Source organism: Podarcis pityusensis (genome assembly GCF_964106645.2).
Source record: "Podarcis pityusensis genome assembly, chromosome: 14".
NCBI classification, from domain to species: Eukaryota; Metazoa; Chordata; class Lepidosauria; order Squamata; family Lacertidae; genus Podarcis; species Podarcis pityusensis.
The window spans coordinates 5988998-6009727 of NC_138039.1; the positions used below are offsets into that span (position 1 = coordinate 5988998).

At 47.8% G+C, this 20730-nt stretch overlaps 1 protein-coding gene across 7 annotated transcripts in view; it reads left to right on the forward strand.

Moving 5' to 3' along the window:
• Nucleotides 1-20730, forward strand: part of MPRIP (myosin phosphatase Rho interacting protein) — a 155985-nt gene that overhangs the window by 129493 nt on the left and 5762 nt on the right. For 3 of the 7 annotated variants that reach the window (XM_080980896.1, XM_080980899.1, XM_080980898.1), the window contains 10 exons: nucleotides 1717-2308; nucleotides 3771-3887; nucleotides 7073-10882; nucleotides 13323-13470; nucleotides 13612-13729; nucleotides 14184-14343; nucleotides 15539-15658; nucleotides 15821-15907; nucleotides 16681-16843; nucleotides 17419-17504. In XM_080980896.1, the coding sequence (XP_080837022.1) occupies nucleotides 1717-2308; nucleotides 3771-3887; nucleotides 7073-10882; nucleotides 13323-13470; nucleotides 13612-13729; nucleotides 14184-14343; nucleotides 15539-15658; nucleotides 15821-15907; nucleotides 16681-16843; nucleotides 17419-17504 (5401 nt within the window). Of the gene's footprint in view, nucleotides 1-1716; nucleotides 2309-3770; nucleotides 3888-7072; nucleotides 10883-13322; nucleotides 13471-13611; nucleotides 13730-14183; nucleotides 14344-15538; nucleotides 15659-15820; nucleotides 15908-16680; nucleotides 16844-17418; nucleotides 17505-18932; nucleotides 18999-20730 lie in introns of all 7 variants that reach the window. The other 4 variants (XM_080980900.1, XM_080980901.1, XM_080980897.1 and 1 more) reach the window with 3 other exon arrangements.

Below are 20730 nucleotides of genomic sequence, written 5' to 3' on the forward strand. Positions count from 1 at the left end.
GAATCCATTTAAGCACGTCTACCAAATTTCCCTGCAAACCGATGTTTACTTTTGTGCGATCAGACTTCCCCCTCCATTGTTAAATTGAAGCCTGACAGCCAATGTGCCCGACTAAGGCCACGTCCTCTCCTCTTTGGGAACTGAACTGAGTGCAGTGGTTTAAAATAAAAAGAAAGAAAGATAAGTGATCAGGGATGCCTGTATCTCAATGGGCAAACAAGCCCAGTGTTCATCTTTTATTATCATTTAGGCTTTATTCTGGGGTAACGTTTTCCTTCCCTGAAGATGGGTCCCATTGAGGAACCTGTTAAAATAAAAGCACAGGAATGTACAATCAGTGTACCATTTTTGTGTGTGTATGTATGGTAGGGAAAATCTCATCTTGTATTCAGCCCTGAATTCTGTAACTTAGGAGGGTTTCTGTGAGGCTACTCATAGGAATTATTTCACCTTGCCTTGTAATCACCAGCAACAAAGCTAGTTTTCTTTTGAGGACACACTAGATCAAACTGTTGAGAGGAATCCTTTTGTCTTTGTGAGGTTTAATGAGAATTGGGGAAAACCCTGGCAGAATGTGGCCAAAATCAGGCCAGTTTGGGAGAACAGTTACACTTCCCACTTAGTAGAAAGCAGATTTTTAAAAAGGACCTTCCCTGGTCGTTCTGATTGCCATACTTCATAACTGTTTGGTTCAGAGCATGTCTGTATGTAGCCCATAATGCTCAGGTGTGTTCTGAACCACCTTGAAGTCCTCCTCTAGCTTGGAATGCAAAAATGAATTTGCAAAGCTTCTAAGCTGCTTCAGACTTCAGATGAAGGGGCGCTTCACCACTCACTAGTTTTGATAGGCATCAAATGCTAAATCTTGCAAGAGGGAGATAATTTCACAGGCAGATAATAATAATAATAATAATAATAATAATAATAATAAATTTTATTTATATCCCGCCCTCCCCAGCTGAAGCCGGGCTCAGAGCGGCTAACAACAATCAAATAATCCAACATTCTAAAAATATTTCATTATAAAAATTAATAAAAATCAAATTGATGGCAACCGTTAAGCAAAATTCTGTGCAGATTGCAGAGGAGGGAGTCAGGCTGCGCCCTGACCAAAGGCCTGGTGGAACAGCTCTGTCTTGCAGGCCCTGCGGAAAGATGTCAGGTCCCGCAGGGCCCTAGTCTCTTGTGACAGAGCGTTCCACCAGATTGGAGCCGCAGCCAAGAAAGCCCTGGCTCTAGTTGAGGCCAGCCTAACCTCTCTGTGGCCTGGGACCTTCAGGGTGTTTTTATTTGCAGACCGTAAGTTCCTCTGTGGGACATACCAGGAGAGGCGGTCCCGTAGGTACGAGGGTCCTAGGCCGTATAGGGCTTTAAAGGTTAAAACCAGCACCTTAAACCTGATCCTGTACTCCACCGGGAGCCAGTGCAGCTGGTATAGTACCGGATGAATGTGATCTCGCAGCGAAGACCCCATAAGGAGTCTCGCTGCGGCATTCTGCACCCGCTGGAGTTTCTGGGTCAGTCTCAAGGGCAGCCCCAGAGATAGCATGGCCCTGGACATTTCAACGGGCTTCGATTCTTCCCTCCCTGCCCCCACTACCTTCTGCCCTACAGTGGTACCTTTACATAGCAAAACTGAAAGGGGGTATACAGATAGGAAACCAACACCAGCGCTGATGGTTTTTCGCTCTCTTGTCCACTTTCCTCCCTTTCCAGCTCTTTGCCCGAGGAGAAAAGCAAAACCAGCTCCTCCTTCGACGCCTGCCCCAAGCCGAGCGAGAAACAGGACGCCGAGCAAGCGGAAATTGACCCCGAGCACAAGCGCAGCCGCGCCCGGGAGCGCCGGCGTGAAGGCCGCTCCAAAACGTTCGACTGGGCCGAGTTCCGCCCCATCCAGCAAGCCCTGGCTCAGGAGAGAGCCAGCGTGGCGGACACTTCCAAAGGCAGCGGCACCCCTTTGGCCAAGGAGCCCGGCTCCACGGATGCAGACCCCGGGGAGCTGGAGAGGGAGCGTGCACGGAGGAGGGAGGAGAGGCGCAAGCGGTTTGAGAGCCTGGATGCCCCTGACGGGGGAGGCCCGGAAGACTTTTCCCGCATGGAGGTGGACAGGCTCCCGGGGCTGCCCAGCCCTTCGGAGACCAAGCCGCAGAACGTCCACGTGGAGATCGAGCAGAGGTGGCACCAGGTAGAGACGACCCCTCTGCGCGAGGAGAAGCAGGTCCCCATAGCCCCTCTACACCTCGCCCATCCGGACGACAGCAGCGAGGCTCTCCACAAACAGCACCTCACCACACTCCTGGAGAAGGAGGTAAAATGGAGGGAGGGAAGAGGGCAGGTGGGTGGGACGGGCTCCTCCAGGCAGGCTGGCTTAGGACTGATGGGAGTTCAAGAAGCCTAGCAGTGAGCCATGGAAGAAACAGGGGGATATGAGGTTAAAGCAGGGGGCTTCAGTTCTCTTGCTCACACTAATCTCTTCCCGCCCTCTCTCCATTTGCAATTTGCTTACGGTCACTTTAAATATGGACGAGGCACGTTAAACTGGCTTACCTTTCCTCTTTAACTCCCGATAGGGCAGGGCTAGGGAACTGGATCTGTTTCTGTCCCACCCTTTCACTGCCTGCCTGTCAGATCACCTGGCACCCCATCCAGCGATGGGGCGTTCGTGAAGTCCCCACCATGGTTGAGACTTCAAAGTGCCACACTGGGTTTGCAAAGAGCCCTGTTACCACTTTGGAGTGGCAATAGTCAGCAGGTCATTGGTACTTCAGAGCAGCAAGCAGGGCTCTGTGCAAGCAGCAGGGAGCTTGCACATAGCTCTGCTCGGTGCTTTGAAGGCCCTTTCAAGGACTGGTTTGCCACGTGCAGCCGAAGCGATGGATCCCACAGAACTTGAAGTCCAAGCTCCGCTCTCTTCTGGGATCAGCCATCCTGCGGAGTTCCCTCGGCAGTGACCGCCAAACTCTTTGGCCAGGATACAATCGGGAGCACCTGTGACATCATGCGTGGGGCTTGCATGTGGGCGTGGCTTGTGGGAAACAGCCTTGCAGGGCGAATTGGAATTCATGCTGGGTCACATTGTTGATTTTGCAAAGCATTGCTCTCATTGTTGTAATCCTCTCTGAGTATAATCTGGGAAGGCAGCATGCAGTCAAAGGGGTGGTGCTGAAATTTGGCCCATGGACCAGAGGTTCCCCATAACCTGTGATATTACTGGTCCTCCTTAATTATCCGGAGATGGATCTAAATTGGCAAGCCTCCCCACTCTTGTGGGATATAAGAAACCATTCCCTCTCTTCCCTCTACACGGGAGAGAAGTGTCCAAGTGTGTAGACCTCCATGGCTTCATTTACTTGGAGAAGCTCACCTCACCTTGGCACTTCTGCATCTTCAGCAAGTGAATTATGTTTAGTTTATCTGACCTCTTCTGCTGTCCTTGTAGCATCTGCTGTTAATGAGCCAGTCCTGGGGAGGGGGAAGAAAAATGCAAGCCAAGCCTCACCCATCATCTAAGCCCATGCCTTTGGGGAGAAACTGGAGATGGAATGGCTTCCTAGAGCACGATGGTTCCTGGAGAAGTTCTTCGCTTAGTTCCTACCCCAAAGCTTGGTATAGAGAAGGAGGAGAAGCTCCTGTTAGGAGGTTGCAGGAGAAATCCATCCAATTCACCCAACCAGTTTGTATAGGGCAGCCGGTCACCGTGCCGGTTTGGAGTTGTGGATGTTTTTGAATGACGTCTTTGTGGTCTTCTCCCTTTCCTCTTGTGCTTGCAGCTGGAGCAGAGCCAGAAGGCAGCCTCTGAACTCCTGGAGCAGAACCGCGCTCTGCAGGACCAGCTGAAAGTAGCTTTGGGCCGTGAGCAGAGTGCCCGGGAAGGTTACGTCCTGCAGGTAGGAGAGCAAGGCCAACGTCCTACTTGGTTGCCGTCGCTCGAATTTAATCTGTGGGACTTCAGTCCAGGGTACTTGTGGGGACGCACCTGGGTGGGAGACACAGTTTGCAAAACCTTCAGTCCTCCACGTCGTAGGGGTGAGAGAGAAGCTTTTTGTATTACCCTCTTTTCTGTAGGTACAGAGCAAGCTCCTCTTTTCAGTACTGCACTAAGCAGCCTTGTTGCTTGGGAATTCTGAGAAATCATCCCAGTTTTGAAAGCAATGGTTTAAATCAGAAGAGTTTCGGAAGGTTCGGTCCACCATCTCCATTGATAACCACGTCTGGTTGTATCCAAACGTAGACTAAAACCTGCCTCTTGATCTTAGGAAACTTCGTGGAAAATTGGGTTGCAGTATCTTAAGAGGTGTCAAAATTGATAGCAAACAAGCCACTTTCCAAAGTATATAGTTGACAATGTAATTTGCTTCTAGGGCTGTGTGCGCCCCCTCTCCTACTAACTGATCCAGGGATGCAACCCAGGGAACACCCAATCTGCATCTGATCCTGACTCATTTTGGTCAGTGGGGTTAAATGTTTAATTGGGGTTTTTAAAGCCTATATGGGCAAGAGAGAAGGAGACATGGCGTCTCCTCCATCACCCCGCTGACTACACTGCTGAGAGCGGGAGGGTTCAATCCTGCTGGGTCCTACTCTTCTACCATGTTCCCTAGCTGATGAAGCAGACTTCTTGCAGGGGAGTAAACATAGCTCCCAAGCTGGTGTGTGCCATTGTCAGTTTGCATACATTTCAATTAACAATAATTTAAAATTTTAAAGCATTAGTTGCTTGATTAAGTGAGGGTGCCTTTGGGATTATTAAAATGTATTTCAATTTAATGCCCACTCTTCAGAGCTGCAAGCCTAATATTTTTATTTTGTAAGTAGCTTTGATAAAGAGCGACACCATGCTACAGAGGCATCCTTCCCTTTTCATAATGTGTTCAACCTTCTGGAACAGTTGGCCTTCTGTCCAAGACTACCCAAGTCTCCTGATGGAGAGAGATCATCTTTTGGAACAGAATCTCTTGCATACTGACAAAAGAGAGCAGATGCTGCCCATTTGCTAGGTTATCTGTTGTGCCTTCAGCCTGATACCCTGCACCTATGGCTCCTTGCTATTTTGCCATTTGTGTAGGTGACAGAGGTGGCATTGTGTGGGGTGAACCTCCTTTCCCTGGGGGACACTGGCAGATTAAGATCACTGTACAGATTGCCTGGCTCAGAATAATGGGACGAATTCCATCAGGTCGCACCAGATAAGCTAAATGCTTCCTCTCCTTTTAACTGGGCCCAATAGGAGTACCTTTGCTTGTAGGACTAAGAAGCTAACGATGTGATCCTATGTCTCTCTACTCGGATGTAAGTCCAATTAAGTTCAGTGGGACTTGCTCCTGGGTCAGCGTGCATAAGATGGCGCTTTAAGAGACCTTGAAGAATTGGTGAAAGACTGATAAAGCAGGCATGCTGGTCACCCCAGCGGGGAAGCAAATGACCCTTGTGAAAAGCAGATGGTTGCAGCTTCTGGGGAGCGTTTTTGCCAGACTCCTCCCAAAACGGCAGAGCCCGGGTGAGCTCCTAATCCTTTGCCTCCTTCCCATCCCCGGTCCATAGCGCTGATGTTGCAGAATGTTCTGCCCAACAAGACACTGCATATCTATCTACAGGACTCGATCCGCGTGCATGTTGAACTGAGCCCCTCTTTGAGCTCTTGCAACGTAACCTTTCCTGCGTGTGTCCTGCCTTGAGCTCGATGGCAAGTGGAGCTTCTCCAGCCCATTCAGTGCTAACAGAAGTTGAGCATGACTGTTTTTCCTCTCTCCCCCCCCCCCAAGACACCAGTTGTGTCTTCTGCCTCCTTTGGGGCGAGGGTGGAGAGGGTCACTCTACTAATCTCTCTTGGGTGTGGATAATATTGCATGGGTTGTTTTTTAGGGGTTTGGTTTTTTGTTTTTGGGTGTGGAAGCATGTAATCTGACTTATTGTACCTGAGTGTCACATCTATGGGCTGTCCCTGCCAGCGATTACGGTACAGCAAGACAGGCCAAATTATCAGGCTTAGCGCTGTGCTCCTCTTGCCTCTTTCTGTTTGTGTATTCTTCAAGCCACATGATTTCTGTCCGACTCTTGCATGATTCTCTGTGTGTTTATTCCCCTGCCCCCTTGCATGCAACATGGCTTTGGTTTTGAATCTCTCCGAGGGTTTCCTTGTTCTGACTTTTATGTTCTCATCATACTCCTCCTTTCCTCTCCGCTCGTCTTGATTTACAGCAAAACACGGGTAGCAGACAGATCTAGAACTTCCGCATTTTAAACTTCATTCACATATTACACACACAAATATATTTTCCACGAGAAGGAAAGCTATAAGACGTTCGCGGCAGGGATCAGTTCGCAGCTGCCATCTCTTCAGGTGAGGGGAGAGCAATTGTGTCTTCTCAGTGGCCTTCATTCCTCCAGGACTTTATTTACCTGAAGCTCTGAATCTTTTGCTAGGCAAAAACATTATGCTCTAACTGTACACCTGCACACACACAATCCAGCAGTTAGACTCACAGGTCAACCCACCCCAAAAAGTCAGGGTGGGTAACACAAAAGTGAAAATAAAACCCCAGCAAAACAAGATAAATATTGATTTAAACCCATCCCTTCCAAACTTAGCCTCAAGCTGCAAAAGATAGTTCCTAGCAGGTAGGTCTCCCAATGCTTCAAAGAGTTGCTTGTTTTATCTTAGTATATTCGAATTGCCCGCCCCCTCACAATTTTCACTCCTTTCCAAACCTTTTTTCTACTTGTCCCAAGTCATCATTTCTCCTGTGGTGTTCTCTTCTCCATCATTTTGTTTTCTTTTGTTTTAATTTGTTTTGTTCCTCTTAGGCTCGTTTGCGTTCAAGCTGTTTCAATGTTTTATCATCCGTGTTGTCTGTTAAACTTGAAGAAGTGTTTCCTTGTTTCCCTGAGCAAAAGGGATTTAAAAAAAAAAAGAAAGCAGACAAAACTGAAACCATCCAAAATTGGAGCAGATGGGTAGTGATCAAACCTATGCAAGGAATTGTTCTGTGGCCCAACTTGACCAGAGGTGTGACACTCAGAACTGGGAACCGAGAGTGCTACTAATCTCCTATTTAATCAATTTTTTTTAAAGACCGAGGTGGCCACCCCCCCATCGGGGGCCTGGCAGAGGCTCCATAAAGTCAATCGAGACCTCCAGAGTGAGCTCGAAGCCCAGTGTCAGCGGCAGGAACTGATCAACCAGCAGATCCAGTCGCTTAAGCGTAGCTATGGGGAGGCCAAGGATGTGATCCGGCACCACGAGGCAGAGATCCAGAGCCTACAAGCGAGGCTCAGCAATGCCGCCGCAGAGCTCTCCATCAAAGAGCAGACTCTGGCAAAGCTGAAGAGCGACCTGAAGGCTGAGCGGAAGAAAGCTCAGGAGCAGATGGAGGAGTGGCAGCACAGCGAGGAGGCGCTGAGCTCGCAGCTGAAAGCCAGCGAGCAGAAGCTCAAGAACGCGGAAGCACTCCTGCTGGAGAAGACCCAGGAGCTGCGAGATCTGGAGACACAGCAGGCTCTGCAGAGGGACTACCAGAAGGAAGTGCAGCGGCTCCAGGATCGGATCGCTGGCCTCAGCCAGCAGCTGAGTGCCAGCGAGCAGTCCCAGATGCTGATGGAGGAGAAGCTGCAGAGGAATTACGAGGCTTTGCTGGAGAGCTGTGAGAGGGAGAAGCAGGTCCTCATCCAGAGCTTGAAGGAAGCGGAGGACAAAGCCAGCGAGTACGAGAACCAGCTTCAGAACAACGAGCAGCAGATGGAGGTCTTGCAGAAGGAGAAGCTGTCCGTCAAATTTGAAAGCAGCGAAATTGTCCACCAGCTGGAAGAGCAGCTCGAAATGAAAGAAGCCAGCATCCAAAAGCTCGCCGAACACATCAAGAGCCTTGAGGAGGAAAGGGATCAGATCAAATGCCGGTTCCAAGAGCTGATGAACCAGGTTGCCGAGTCTGATAACGAGGTCGCCAAGCTGCAAGCCAAGCTGCAGCTGGAGGAGAGCAACTACCATGCCCTGGAGCACTCCTACGAGGTGGTGTCAGGGCAGTTCCAGAACTTGCAGGCGGTGCTGAAAGAAAAGGAGGAGGAGCTAAGAGTGGTGAGGGAAGCCCACTCGAGAATTGTGGAAAATAAGGACCCGGAGCTTGCAGAACCTTTCTTAAAAATAACTGCCGTAAGTAGCAGTCCAGAAAACGTGGAAGATCAGCAGACGCAAGACGATGAGTTGAAAACATCAGCTGGTGAGAGCTTAGCGCCGTGTGTTGTGACGGAAACAGGTGGTCAAGTTGTGGAGCCAGCACAACATTCACAGCTTCAAAGACTTCCAGTCTCAGAGTGCATGCTCACTGAGGATCAGGGCCCCAATATCAGTCACAGGCAGATCTGTGAGCACCCAGCAGTGAACCCAGAAGAGTGTAGGTCTACCTCTAAGTCTACAGACCTTCAAGAGAGAGAGATTTGCCAGAAGGAGTCTGCAAAATTGGACACAGAAACCCCGGGAGCCAAAAGGCAAAGGATACGTTTCTCCAGCATCCAGTGCCAAAAATATATCCACCCTGATGGATCTGAGAAGATGTGGACCAGCAGCACTTCATCAGACACCAGCCAAGACAGGTCACTTTCAGAGGACAGCATGTCATCAGAACCAGCTCCGAGTTACCCAGGCACAGGCGATTCGGAGACTTACCTGTCTATCATCCACGCCCTGGAAACCAAACTTTTCATCACAGAAGAAAAGCTCAAAGATGTGACCATGAAACTCGAAAGCCAGCAGGGCCACAATCAAGACACCCTCATCACGCTTCACCACCAGTGGGCCAGCACAGAAGCACAGCTGAGGGAGCAGCTTCAGGAGAGCTTGGCTCAAGTCAGCAGGCTGGTCTCACAGCTGGAGGGCGAGAAGCAAGAAAAACACAAGCTGCTTGAGAATCACATCCATGAGCTGGGAAGGTTCCATGGGAGAAACAACCAAGCCTTGGTGTGCTTAGAGCAATGCAGAGAACAGCTAAGAACTTTGTCCAGATGTGACACGGAGCAAGAGAGAGAGGTGCTTTTGGGTGTCCTGTCGAATACAGAAACTTCTTTAACGGATGCAGTCCTCGTGTTGCAACAGGCACTTTCTTCGCCTGGTCATCTGGCAGAAGAATTGTCTGCAGCCCAAGCACTGCATGCAGAAGGCAGCAGCTTGGGGGAGGAGGAGAAAACTGCCCTCCAGCAGCAACAAGTGGGGTTTTCTGAACAAGACCAGCTGCAGATGCTTTCCAGGAGGGTAGCTTTTGAAGCCAGCTTGATCAACCAGATAGCAGAGTCCCTAACAGATGCAACCTCCAAGATTTCCTTAGCCCTGAGAGAGATTCATGGTTCGGTGGATGCAGTCTTGCTGGAGCCTTCAAATATTTCACATATTGCAGTGGCCTTGGCTGATGTCTTATCTAAAAAGCTAGTGTTGGAAGATGAGTTTTGGAGCCAGGTGGAGGAGCTAAGGAAGAATTTGAGTGCCAAGGAAGAAGAGGGGAAGGGAAAGGTGGAGGCCCAGTGTTTAAACATTCCTCAGTGCCTCATTCATTCAGTGGCAGACAGCACGCTGATTAAAGCAGAGCTCAGTTTTGTTGCCCAGAAAATGAGAGAGTCCTTTCATCAGAGATTAAAGGCCATCGAAGAAGACCTCCACAACACCAGAACAGCCCTTCAGCAGCACAAGTGCATGCTGGAGGAAATCATTAAAGCATACCAGACTCCTGAATTTGACGGCGTTATGCATCAGATTTCCAAAGCCCTTGAAATCCAAGAGGGAACTTCAGCTTGGGATGCCAGCCTTTCTGGCTTCATGCCAGAAGCCCACACTTTGCAGGATCTTGGCAGTCAAGCTCTAGCCGCCGTTCAGGGCGATCTTGCTCAGCAGCTCAAAGACAGAGCAAATGTCCTGAAAGAAATATCTGCTGCTCTCCTGTCTCTGTCCCCTGACGAGGCCCTGAAAGACTGCCGCAAGCTGCTAAGGATTTCTTCCAGTCCTCCCTACGATATGTGTCTGGGGGATCTTGAGCGCTACTCGTCTCTGCTTGTTCAAGATGCGATTATCCAGGCCCAGGTCTGTTACGGGGCTTACAGGGCAAGGCTGGAGTATGCCAAGGAGGCACGGCTGTACAAAGAGTCCCTGCACAATGTGGATGCTCTGTGTCAGGAACGCATCAGGGCAGTTGCCACCCTCCGGGAGGAATATGAAGAGCTGCTCCGAAAGCAACAGGGCAAGTATGCTGAGATGATTGCTGTGCTTGAAAGGGAGAATTCGGAGCTCAAGGCCAAAGTGGAGCAGCTTGATAATCAGCGGAAACTCCTGGAAGAAGAAGAACATAAACAGAGCAAGAAAATACTGGAGCTTCAGGACACGTATGAAGAGGAGATCCGGAACGTGGTTGAGCAGCTTCACAAGACCGAGGATGCTCTGAAATCAGAACAGACTGAAGGGCTGCAGCGACTAGATTCTCTTGCGCGGGATAAGCTGAACTTGGAGACTTTCCACCTTGAGCAGATCCAAACTCTAGAGGACAAGTTTCAAGTCAAGATGAAGGAACTGCAGGTCTTCCACAACGAAGAGCTGCTGGCCTTGCAGAAGCGCTACGAGCAAGAGCTGCAGTGCTTGCAAGCATCTCTGGAACAGTACCAGAATCAGCACTCAGAAGCACTGCCTGCTGTGGCATTGGATGCGGGAGAAGCATGGGCTGCTGATGACCCCGCTGGCGGGGTGCAGGGCTCAGAGAGTGAGCTGAACGCCATGCACGGCTTGAGAGAGCGCATTCAAGAGCTGGAAGCCCAAATGAACATCATGAGAGATGAGCTGGAGAACAAGCACCTCGAAGGCAATGCGTCCACTCTGAGGGAGAAATACCAGAAGGACTTTGAGAACCTTAAGGTTTTTTCTTCTTCACTGCACTTAATTTCAATAAGTCATGTGTGTAAATCTCTCCCCGCCCCCTACCCATGGCAATGCAACAATCATCTTTTTATTTAAAGCAAATAGAATTATATAACTTGATGGTCAGAGGATAGATAGAGCTAAAAAGAGGGACGGAAACACTTCCTTCCCATGACAGTGAAAAAGGTAAAAAATAATAATATTCTGTCACAGGATGGGATGCATTTCAAACGGAATGTTTACAGTCCACAAGACTGCCCCCTAAGAACACTAAATCAAAACTTTGCATTGCAACATAGGAACAAATTGTCCATCTTGGAAGCCCAATATAATGTCCTTGAGGTGATACAGCCAGAGCCCTAGGGGTGTATGTCATCTTCTGCAAACCTTCACAAGATCTTTTTCACCTTTAGATATCAGATTTCCTATAACTGTCCTTCAAAACACCTCTCCTTCTATCGAGCCTACATCCTTACAACCTAAAACCAATGAAACGGTAGTATCAAAGCACAGAAAAACAAAGAAAACAGGAGCACAAGCACATAAAATAGGGTCTGGCCGGGAAAAGCCTGCGCAAAAAGATAGGTCTCTACAAGTCTTCCTTTTAATCACATTTTATACCCCCACCCCCTTTCCTAAAAGAAGCTCAGAGTGTAAATGGGATTGCATCACCTTATCCTTGGACGAGCCCTGCAGGCTAGGCAAGGCTGAGAGAAAAAGACTTGCTTCAGCTGAAATTCACAGCTGAGCCATGATTCAAACATGGGTCCCTCCAGTCTAAGGCCAACATTCTGCCCACGGACACCCTCCAGTATTAATTGCTGTAGCATATGGCCATATAAAGGGGCTAATGGGAGGTAAATGGTATGTTACATCATGAAATGATGATAGTAATGTGAGAAGCAGTCAACAGTTCTAGGAGAATACTCTGTTCCAGGCATGGCTGAAGCCTGCCTTCTTCTTTCTTTTGCCTTTCACAAACCTTTGTAGCATTCCCACAAGAACATTCTCCACCCTTCAGCAACAGAGCCTTTTCACAGCTCACAAGGTTTGCCGTACAGGCCAATTGCACCTGCTGGCATGCTTGCACTAAATGTCCCTTGCAGAACACTGATCTCCCCCTGGACTAACTTTCTGCCATCCTAAAAAGTATTGCCTTGGCTGACAGATCTGCAGCAACCACTTCTGCAGCCCACAGCTGGTTCAAGGGGCAGTTCTGTGCTTACCAAGGAACAGAGAGCAAAGCGGCATAAATAAATCCCAGCCCACCTGCTAAGATTCTGGCCTCAGTGTAAAGAGCTGGGAACTGAAGCTGTACATGCCTCCACAGATGTGTTTCAGGAGGGCATGGGCAACTTATATAACCACAGCTTTGCAACGTGTTGTTATTTACCATATTTATATAGGCTGGCCAGTAACCTATATCCTCGCAGCCAGCTGCAGAAATACCGTTTTTAAGCATTCATGCAGAAAAGACCCATCTTTCATTTTTAAAGAGCCCAGTTTTTGCCCTTTGTAATCGCCAATAAAAATTCTGAAGATATTTAAAGATTTTATTTAAAGACTTAGGCTAGGATCCTAGAGGTACCTTAGGTAGATTTTAAAGAGAGAAAACACACACACACACACACACACACACACACACGAGAGAGAGAGAGAGAGAATGTTTTCCTCCTTAAGACTCAGCAGACACCCTGTGTGTGTACTACATGGGTACAAAAAATTGCACGAGAAGCAGCTGTTTCCTGGCAGCTATGAATTAGGGTGCATGCTTCACATTTTACACCAGAGAAAGAAGTTGTACAGTGCAGAAGTGGGACAGACAGTACCTCCCAAGGAATAGCCTAGATTGGTGCAGGTGAATATAGTACATCCAGGCCACTCCAAATGATTTTGTGGTTAAAAGTGTGCCTTTAAGCTTCATACTTCCTTCAAACAACTCTGTGTAGCAATACAATGACGCTGGGTTGTGTTGTCTCTTCTTAGTCTTATCTAAATGGCATCCCAAGTTAAGCCTAGATCAGGAACAAGGAACCTGCATTCCTCCAGATGTTGTCGAGTGGTTGATGGGAACAGGCATTCAGCAACACCTGGAGATCTACAGTTTCCCCATCCCAAGTACCAGTGACAAGGGCTGCTTCCTAAGGCTTTTTGGAAGTCCCCATTTAAGTGGGTTTTGAACTAACCCTCTTCCTAGTCAGTCAGATTTCACGTAGTTTTTCTATCAGGTTAAGATTGAAGAGGCATGTTAGAGCTCTAGTCTAGACCTTCCATGCATGCTTGTCCATCAGCTCCATGGCTTTCTCCTCCTCTCTTTGTTTGCCTGCCTGCCTGCCCATACAACCTAACACAATCCTAACATTCAACCTAACACCATCCCTGTAGGTTCTGAGGCCGAGAAATACAAATTCAGTTCCCCCGCCCCATCTTTTCCCAGGCAACTTGCGAGCGAGGGTTTGCAGCTATGGAAGAGACCCATCAGAAGAAGATAGAGGACTTGCAGAGGCAGCACCAGCGAGAACTGGAGAAGCTAAGGGAGGAGAAAGACCGCTTGCTAGCTGAGGAGACAGCAGCCACTATCTCAGGTAAGAGGAAAGAGAAGACCATAAGCGGTCATCAGTAGCAACATCAGAAGGTGGTTTTGTTCCTGAGGTGAGATCAGAAGACGGGAGTGTTTCTTAGAGGAAGACAGCTTATCTGCAGCCCTTGCCTCTTTTCCTACACAGCCATAGAAGCCATGAAGAACGCCCACCGGGAAGAGCTGGAGCGGGAGCTGGAGAAGACTCACCGCTCGCAGATCAGCAGCATCAACTCTGACATCGAAGCGCTCCAGAGGCAATACTTGTAGGTGCTCCTCTGTATTTTCTAGATCTGTTGAAGTATGAAATGTGGAGCAGCTCTTGGCACCTGGGTGGCGTTGGGTGGAACAATTTGTCATTCTACACCACCCACGCTAAACAGCCCTGCTGGATCAGGCCAGAGACCCATCTAGTTCAGTATCCTGTTCCCACACTGGCTGACCCTAATGGGGATCCCATCTATAGACAACACAAATGTTTAGTCTAGTCAGTGCAATCAAACCGCATGCCTAAGTTTGCTTTCCTGGGAAAGCAAAACTGAACGTGTGGGATGCACTTGAATGCCCATCTTGTCTGTCCACAGCCAGAAGGTTGTGCAATGCCTCCTTCTCCTCTGTGCATCCTAGTCTCTGATAGTTGATTTGATCTGTTTTGGGGGTTGCAGTGGCCTTGCAATCTTTATTTTTTGTTTTTACCCCCACCCCCCTATGCCCAATCAGGGAGGAGCTGCAGTCTGTCCAGCGTGAACTTGAAGTTCTCTCCGAGCAGTATTCTCAGAAGTGTTTGGAAAACGCTCACTTGGCCCAGGCCCTGGAAGCAGAGAGGCAGGCCCTCCGTCAGTGCCAGCGGGAGAACCAGGAGCTCAATGCACACAACCAGGTAAAGCAACACCTGTCCAGCCTTATTCAGCTGCCTAAGAGAAAAGGGTCATTTTGGGGCTTTTTCAGAACGGCTTTCAGCCAGGATTTGACTTGCAGGGCAGGGGAGTCAGTTGGTCAAGAGGCCTGATAAGCAGTTTCAGCAGGACCAAAATCATAGCGATTCTGCAGGGCAGGATTAAGACCTTCAAAGGCCCTAAGCACTGAAGAGAATTGTGGTGGAGCCCGCATATATGTTTTTAAAAATAAAAACAGTACTAAACTGTAAAATATATATTTTTAAAAACCATAAATTTATTGCAACACCTGGCAGATCTGATTTCTGCACATGTTTTCAACCTAAGTTGGTAGGAAGCCCCCTGGTTTAGGTAAGGAAAATGAATTAAAAAGATGGTACCCCAGATGGTGTTACTGACTTAACCAGGCTTGTAAACTGCCTTTTGCTTGGTGGTCTCTGAAACTTAGGATCTTCTTTTTACGAAATCCACCACAGCTCCAATTGTCTTGAAATACCAGGTCAGGGGTGTCTCAAGGTGTCTCCTCAATGGCGTTTTGTTTCCTGGGAAAATATGCAAGATGGAAACTGCTGTGTTAAAGATGACATTGTGCAAATATGCAAGCTCCATAGTTTTAGATGGTTGCATGTGCGGTTTTGGAAATCTTGTGGTTTGGTTTTAAATCCTTTTGTGTGCTTATTTTCATCACCAGGCCTTGTGACACATCTTCTTTAATGAAGCATTGATAAAATACATGCTTTCTAAAATCTTTTTTCTTTGTCACAATCACTTCAGAAGAATCAGGCTTTCACGACTAGGAATAGATTTTTTTAAAAGTCATTATTTCAGGCTATTGGTATATTATGACCAGCACAGATGTACATGGGTTACTAAAAATGTTTTAAAACTCTGTGAACTTAAGAAATGTCCATCTTTAGAGGAGGGAAACAGATGTGCTGGTTGGGCCACGTTTGCGGAAGTACTGAGCTCAATCCCTTCGTCTGATCTGCAGAAGTACAGATAGCAGCAAGGAAGGCCCAAAGAACCACAAATGCTGTTTTGTGCTGTTTGGTGAAAACTGAAGGCATTTATATCCTTGAGGTCGCCATCCAAAAGCAAAATAGGGATGTTCAGTTGCTAGGATTGGGGAGAGCTTTATTCATAACTGCTGCTCATAGCCATCTTGTGGTCTTCTTACAGGAGCTGAACAACCGCCTGGCTGCAGAGATCACACGGTTACGGACCCTGGTGACTGGGGAGGGTGGGATTGAGATGGCTGGCTCACCTCTCACCCAAGGCAAGGATGCCTACGAGTTGGAGGTGAGTGTGCCCTGCCTTGATTCCAGATGTTGGAGTTCCAGGGGCATGTGAAATGGACTTTCCTTCTTGCTCAGTGGCTTAACTCCTCCCCCCCCCCTTTTCATTTGTGCATAGTTGCCTAACCTAAAAAGCATCTGCCTGGGTTTCTCTTCCCCTTTGCAGGTCTTGCTGCGAGTCAAGGAATCAGAAATACAGTACTTGAAGCAGGAGATCAGCTCCTTGAAGGATGAACTGCAAACAGCATTGAGGGTAATAGTTCTGGAGGAGGCCTGCCTTTGCAACATACAAGCAGACAGCAAGTGCCTTTAAACGCATATGTATTCAGCTGACTCGTGTATATACATACCGCTTGTAATTATGATACAAGGTAGTTCGCAACATAAAACGATTCAGTAAAATTCAACAAAAATGTATTTCTGTAGCATCCACAAAGCAGTGAAACCAGTATTGAAACATGCCTGAGCAGATAAAAAAAAAGTCTTTAGTTCTGTCATGGAACTCAGAGCAGCGTACATTTGGTTTTCGGACCATCTCCCAACCAGACCCACACAGGCCTCAGGAAGATAGCTAAGTTTTGAGCCTTCAGTCTGTATAGCTGCTAATTGTTTCCAATGTAGAAGGGTCTGTATCAGTGGCAAATGCAAGCTGTACATTGGTTCCCCCATGGGAGTGCGTGATCTCCCTCCCCTTGAAATACGTACTGCCTTACTTTGAGTGGATGGTTGTCAAGAGTACTGGTAGTTCACAGATTTGAAAGATGCCATATACAACTATTTGGTCAAAACCAAATTGTTCTGCTTTTTAAGAATGGAGCCTGTCTCAGTGGGTTGCAGTGTCCTTTTTTTAACCAAAGCCCAAACCAAGAAAGATAAAAGAGAGTACATATGGCATTGATTGCTACAATATGTGTTGTTGGGTTGAAATCTGTCTAGCCCTTTGGCAATATTTGCTGCTGCCGATCTCCAAGGCCGAAGGGGACTGAAAGCATTTCCTCTGCTGAAACGCTGTTGTCTTTTCTAAAGGACAAGAAATACGCCAGTGATAAGTATAAAGACATTTACACGGAGCTCAGCATTGTGAAGGCCAAGGCGGACTGCGACATTAGCAGGTTGAAAGAGCAGCTCAAGGCGGCCACCGAAGCCCTTGGCGAGAAGTCCCCAGAGAACACCACTGTGTCTGGATACGGTCAGTCTTCTGTTAGCTGGTTTGGCTTTTTCATAGGTGCTGCTGAGGATTCCGGATGAAAGCAAGGCCAAGTTTCTGGCTTTCGCTTTGGGTATACTTACGTGGGCCATACCAGTTTAGGGAGCCAGCTCTGTAACTGGTAGCAAATGGGGGGTCCCTTTGGAGACTGTGTTCTGGGGTAAGGGTGGTCCTTGAATGAGGTTAAGAGAAGCCATTGCCTCTGGCAGCAGATCCACACCCTCCCTCCCTCCCTGTGCTCGCAGTTATGCTGCTGCCAGCCCCACTGTGGTTTTGCCCGCACCATCAACACAGGACCGTTGATCTCACCAGTCGCAGTGATGGGGCTGGCGGCAGCGTGGGCACAATGACTGGGCCAGGGAGAGGGGGGGCAGAGCTTCAAAGGGGGTGTTGGAGCATTTTGCCTACAGTGGCAAAATGTCTCGGCCCAGGGTTGTTCCTTGTGTCCATTTGACAACCATTTGTTTTCCTTTTTTCCACGGCGAGGGAGGAAATGTTGCGCTTGTAGTGCTTTCAACGGTAAGGTAAACTGGCTCTGTTTCTCCTCATCCACCTAGATATTATGAAATCCAAAAGCAACCCTGATTTCTTGAAGAAAGACAGGACCAGCGTTGGCCGGCAACTGAGAAATATCAGGTCAAAGGTGAGTTTATGGTGACTTCACCCAGCTTTCCAAACGAGCTTATGCTACGTCGGATGCCGTAACAAGTCTATGTTCTGTGTTCTGTCTGGGTTATTAGCATGTGCAGTTTTTTTTCCAGCCGGAACTCACTGGAACTCAGTTCTGGCACCTCTCAGGCAGGTGCCATTGCTGTTCTAAGAGAACAAGAGAGGTGTTCATGGTGAGTTCTGGCACCTTTTTTCCTAGAAAAATAGCACTGAGCAGCTTTCTAGATTCTACTCCACCCCTGGGTCTCTGGTTTTGGGACTGTTGGTGGTTTCAGTTTTCCCATTTTTCAGTGCAGGGCATGAGAGCTTTACTAGGGCAGTTCAAGGTGTGACCTTGAGGCCTTCTTGGGTGGCCCTCAACAACATTTGACGCCCCACACAAACCCTCGCACTGCCTTTCCAAAGCTAGGTAAGCAAGGCCCTGGGCTTTGGGAAAAAGGCATGAAGGCTCTGACAGGATCCGAGAGTCCTCGTGCCTCCTTCCCAAAACCTAGTTTGAACTTTCCCAACCGTAGGAAGAGGAGGGAGGGCTCTAGGATCCTGCCAGAGCCCTGTGCCTCCTTCCCAAAGCCAGGCACTTTGCTTAGCCGGCTCTGGGGAGGCAGTGCAAGTGTGTGTGGTGGTGGTGGTGGTGGTTGTGAAATTTTCCCTCAACTCTCCCCCCCCCCGCACGCATACAAAGCAGTGTGTCACCCACAGGTTCCATGTTGGAAGTGCTGTTGCAGCCCCCTTGGTCTGAGAGGTTGGATCACCCTGGCTTAGAGGGATATGCTTTCAGCTAGGCCACAAGGGCAGTACTGTTGGGTGTTTAACAGGCTTGGCCTGTGTCAATGAACCACCCTCCTGCCCCATGTTTGAGCACCTGTGCTGGTGTGCAGTTCCAGGATCAGTAGCCTGGTAGAACTGGAAGGAGGGAAAGTTACACACAACTCTCCTCACCCTGAGAGCAGGTTTCCCTGAGCTGGTATGGTAGGAAGACTGCCGCAGCAAAAATCACACACACACACACACACACACACACACACAGTTACACAAATGTTGTGATAATCGTGCAGTTCAGTCCTGGTGTCATTTGTGATTTGCCAGTTTTGTGTGTATGTGTGCACTTCGTTTTGGAGCACCCCAATTTTTCACTGTGGCGTAGCTCCTCTTTATTACAAAGTGTTGTGCTTTTTATTTATAGTTTCCCTTCTGTGGCTGATTTTATGTACTGAATTTAAAAAGCAAACTTCTGACCTTGCAGGCCATGAAGACCCCCAAGCTGCAGTTTGCCTTTTTTTCTCCTTGCTAGGGTGGGAGGGAGTATGTTGGCACTTGGGAATTTCTGGAGCAATCAGGATTCATGTATTTCTCCTATTTCTGTTTTCTGTGTTGTTGTTTTTGTCTTTGCTTCCAACAACAGTCCGTTATTGAGCAGGTCTCATGGGATAACTGAAATGCACCAGATTCCAGGTTCCCTGTCACATAGGTAATCCAAACAGCACCTTCCAAAGAACACTGCACCTCTTGAGGGGCAGCCCACTTAATGCATGCCCGGCTCACATCTCCATGGCTAATGAGAATCTATCTCCCCTTGCCTTTGAATTACATAGAGGTTAAGTGGGAGGAGCAAGAGGCAGAATTTCAAAACTTAAGATCATGCCAGATTGAATGGCTGTTTCTGTGCCTCTTCCATCCTTTTGCTTCTCCCTGCCCTCACTGACATCCATCACTGGAAGGATTTCTGCACCTCCTAAGACAAACAACGGGGTGCTGCGTTGAAGGCATGGGACAAAAGAGTGTGCATGCTGGATGAAAATGCATGCTTTGGACTTAACTCTCCCAAATGGCAGTGTGTACAGGCAGAAGGGTACTTTTTGATTCACTAATTATGTCCTCTGGAATGGATGAATTTTTTCCAACCTGCTCCTAACGAAGGGCAGACAGATGTTATGTGAAAAGCCAGTTGTGCTGTCCACAGATCAGGTTTCTGATCTCTACCTTTCCCCCTTTTGAAATCCTTTTTACCCATTTCTTAAATATTCTGGTACTAAATCAGCTGATCTACCCAACCCATACAGGTTTATTTTCCCAACCGTCTTAGTTGTTAGGTTAGTTGTCCCCCACAAAAAAAGATGACCCGATGGGAGAAAGCAGTTGATTTTCTGCAGATTGTCAGCAACAACTGAAAAAAATAGGTCACTACTGTATAAAAGTAGTGACCTTCTCAAAACATGGTTTTATTCCTGAATGAGGTTTAATTTTCAGAAATTAAGTGTATTGCCCATCAAGATAAGTACCGCACCTGACCAAGAAGATATCTACATTTTGACACAGAAAAAGCAATGTTCTATATCATAGGCAGCTTGGTTTGGATGTACTGTAAGCATTTTCCTCTATAGCCATCTAATTTGGAATATAGGGAGGCAATTTTAATCCAAAGAACAAACAACTGTGGATTTTTTACCAGCATTAAGAGCAGTTTAAATGTCTGATACTAGACTAACTGTAGTTAGCTTTAATCTACAGTGTCCCTAGAGCTCTCTTACAAATACCACAGAATTGCATGGTGCTGCTTTTGTTGGGACTCTTTGTCACTTGAGTTTTTGTATTGAGGAAATGGTTCGCATGTTTCAACACACACACCACACACACACACACACACAAAGAAACCCTTTCACACAGAGCAAAGCACGTTAGAGCAAAGGGTTCTAGGCTAGCCTTCTCCCTGTCGTCCTTGAGTGCAGGGAATTTTTGTCATGGATAAGTATAAAAACAGATTCGATCCTGAAGTGATACAGTCCACCTGCAACTGCATCCCTTGATTCAGTTGCCTGTAAATCAGCTGATGCTGCCATTCCTCTCCATCAACTTGCCCCAGTTTGTAAGGTTTTGTAATTAGATTTGATGGGTGGAGAGAAAGGCTTCTTTCAAATGGCAGAAAATGGACATTGGCACAAGATGATCAGAAACTGTGCATCTCCTTGTCTCATTGATTTGTGGTTGGATCTCACTGTAAGAAATGTATGTTCCAGTGAAAAATAGCCAGTGTCTGACACGGAGATTCTTCTTTCAAAATAACTGCTAAAAAGGCAGAAGAGTGATTTCATAAGGTCCAGACAGAGATCTCCGGACCTTATCAACAATCTCCCCTCTGGAATCCTGGGTTTAAATAAGGGGTGGTGAACCGGCTGCCTTCCAGATGTTTTAGACTCCCAGTT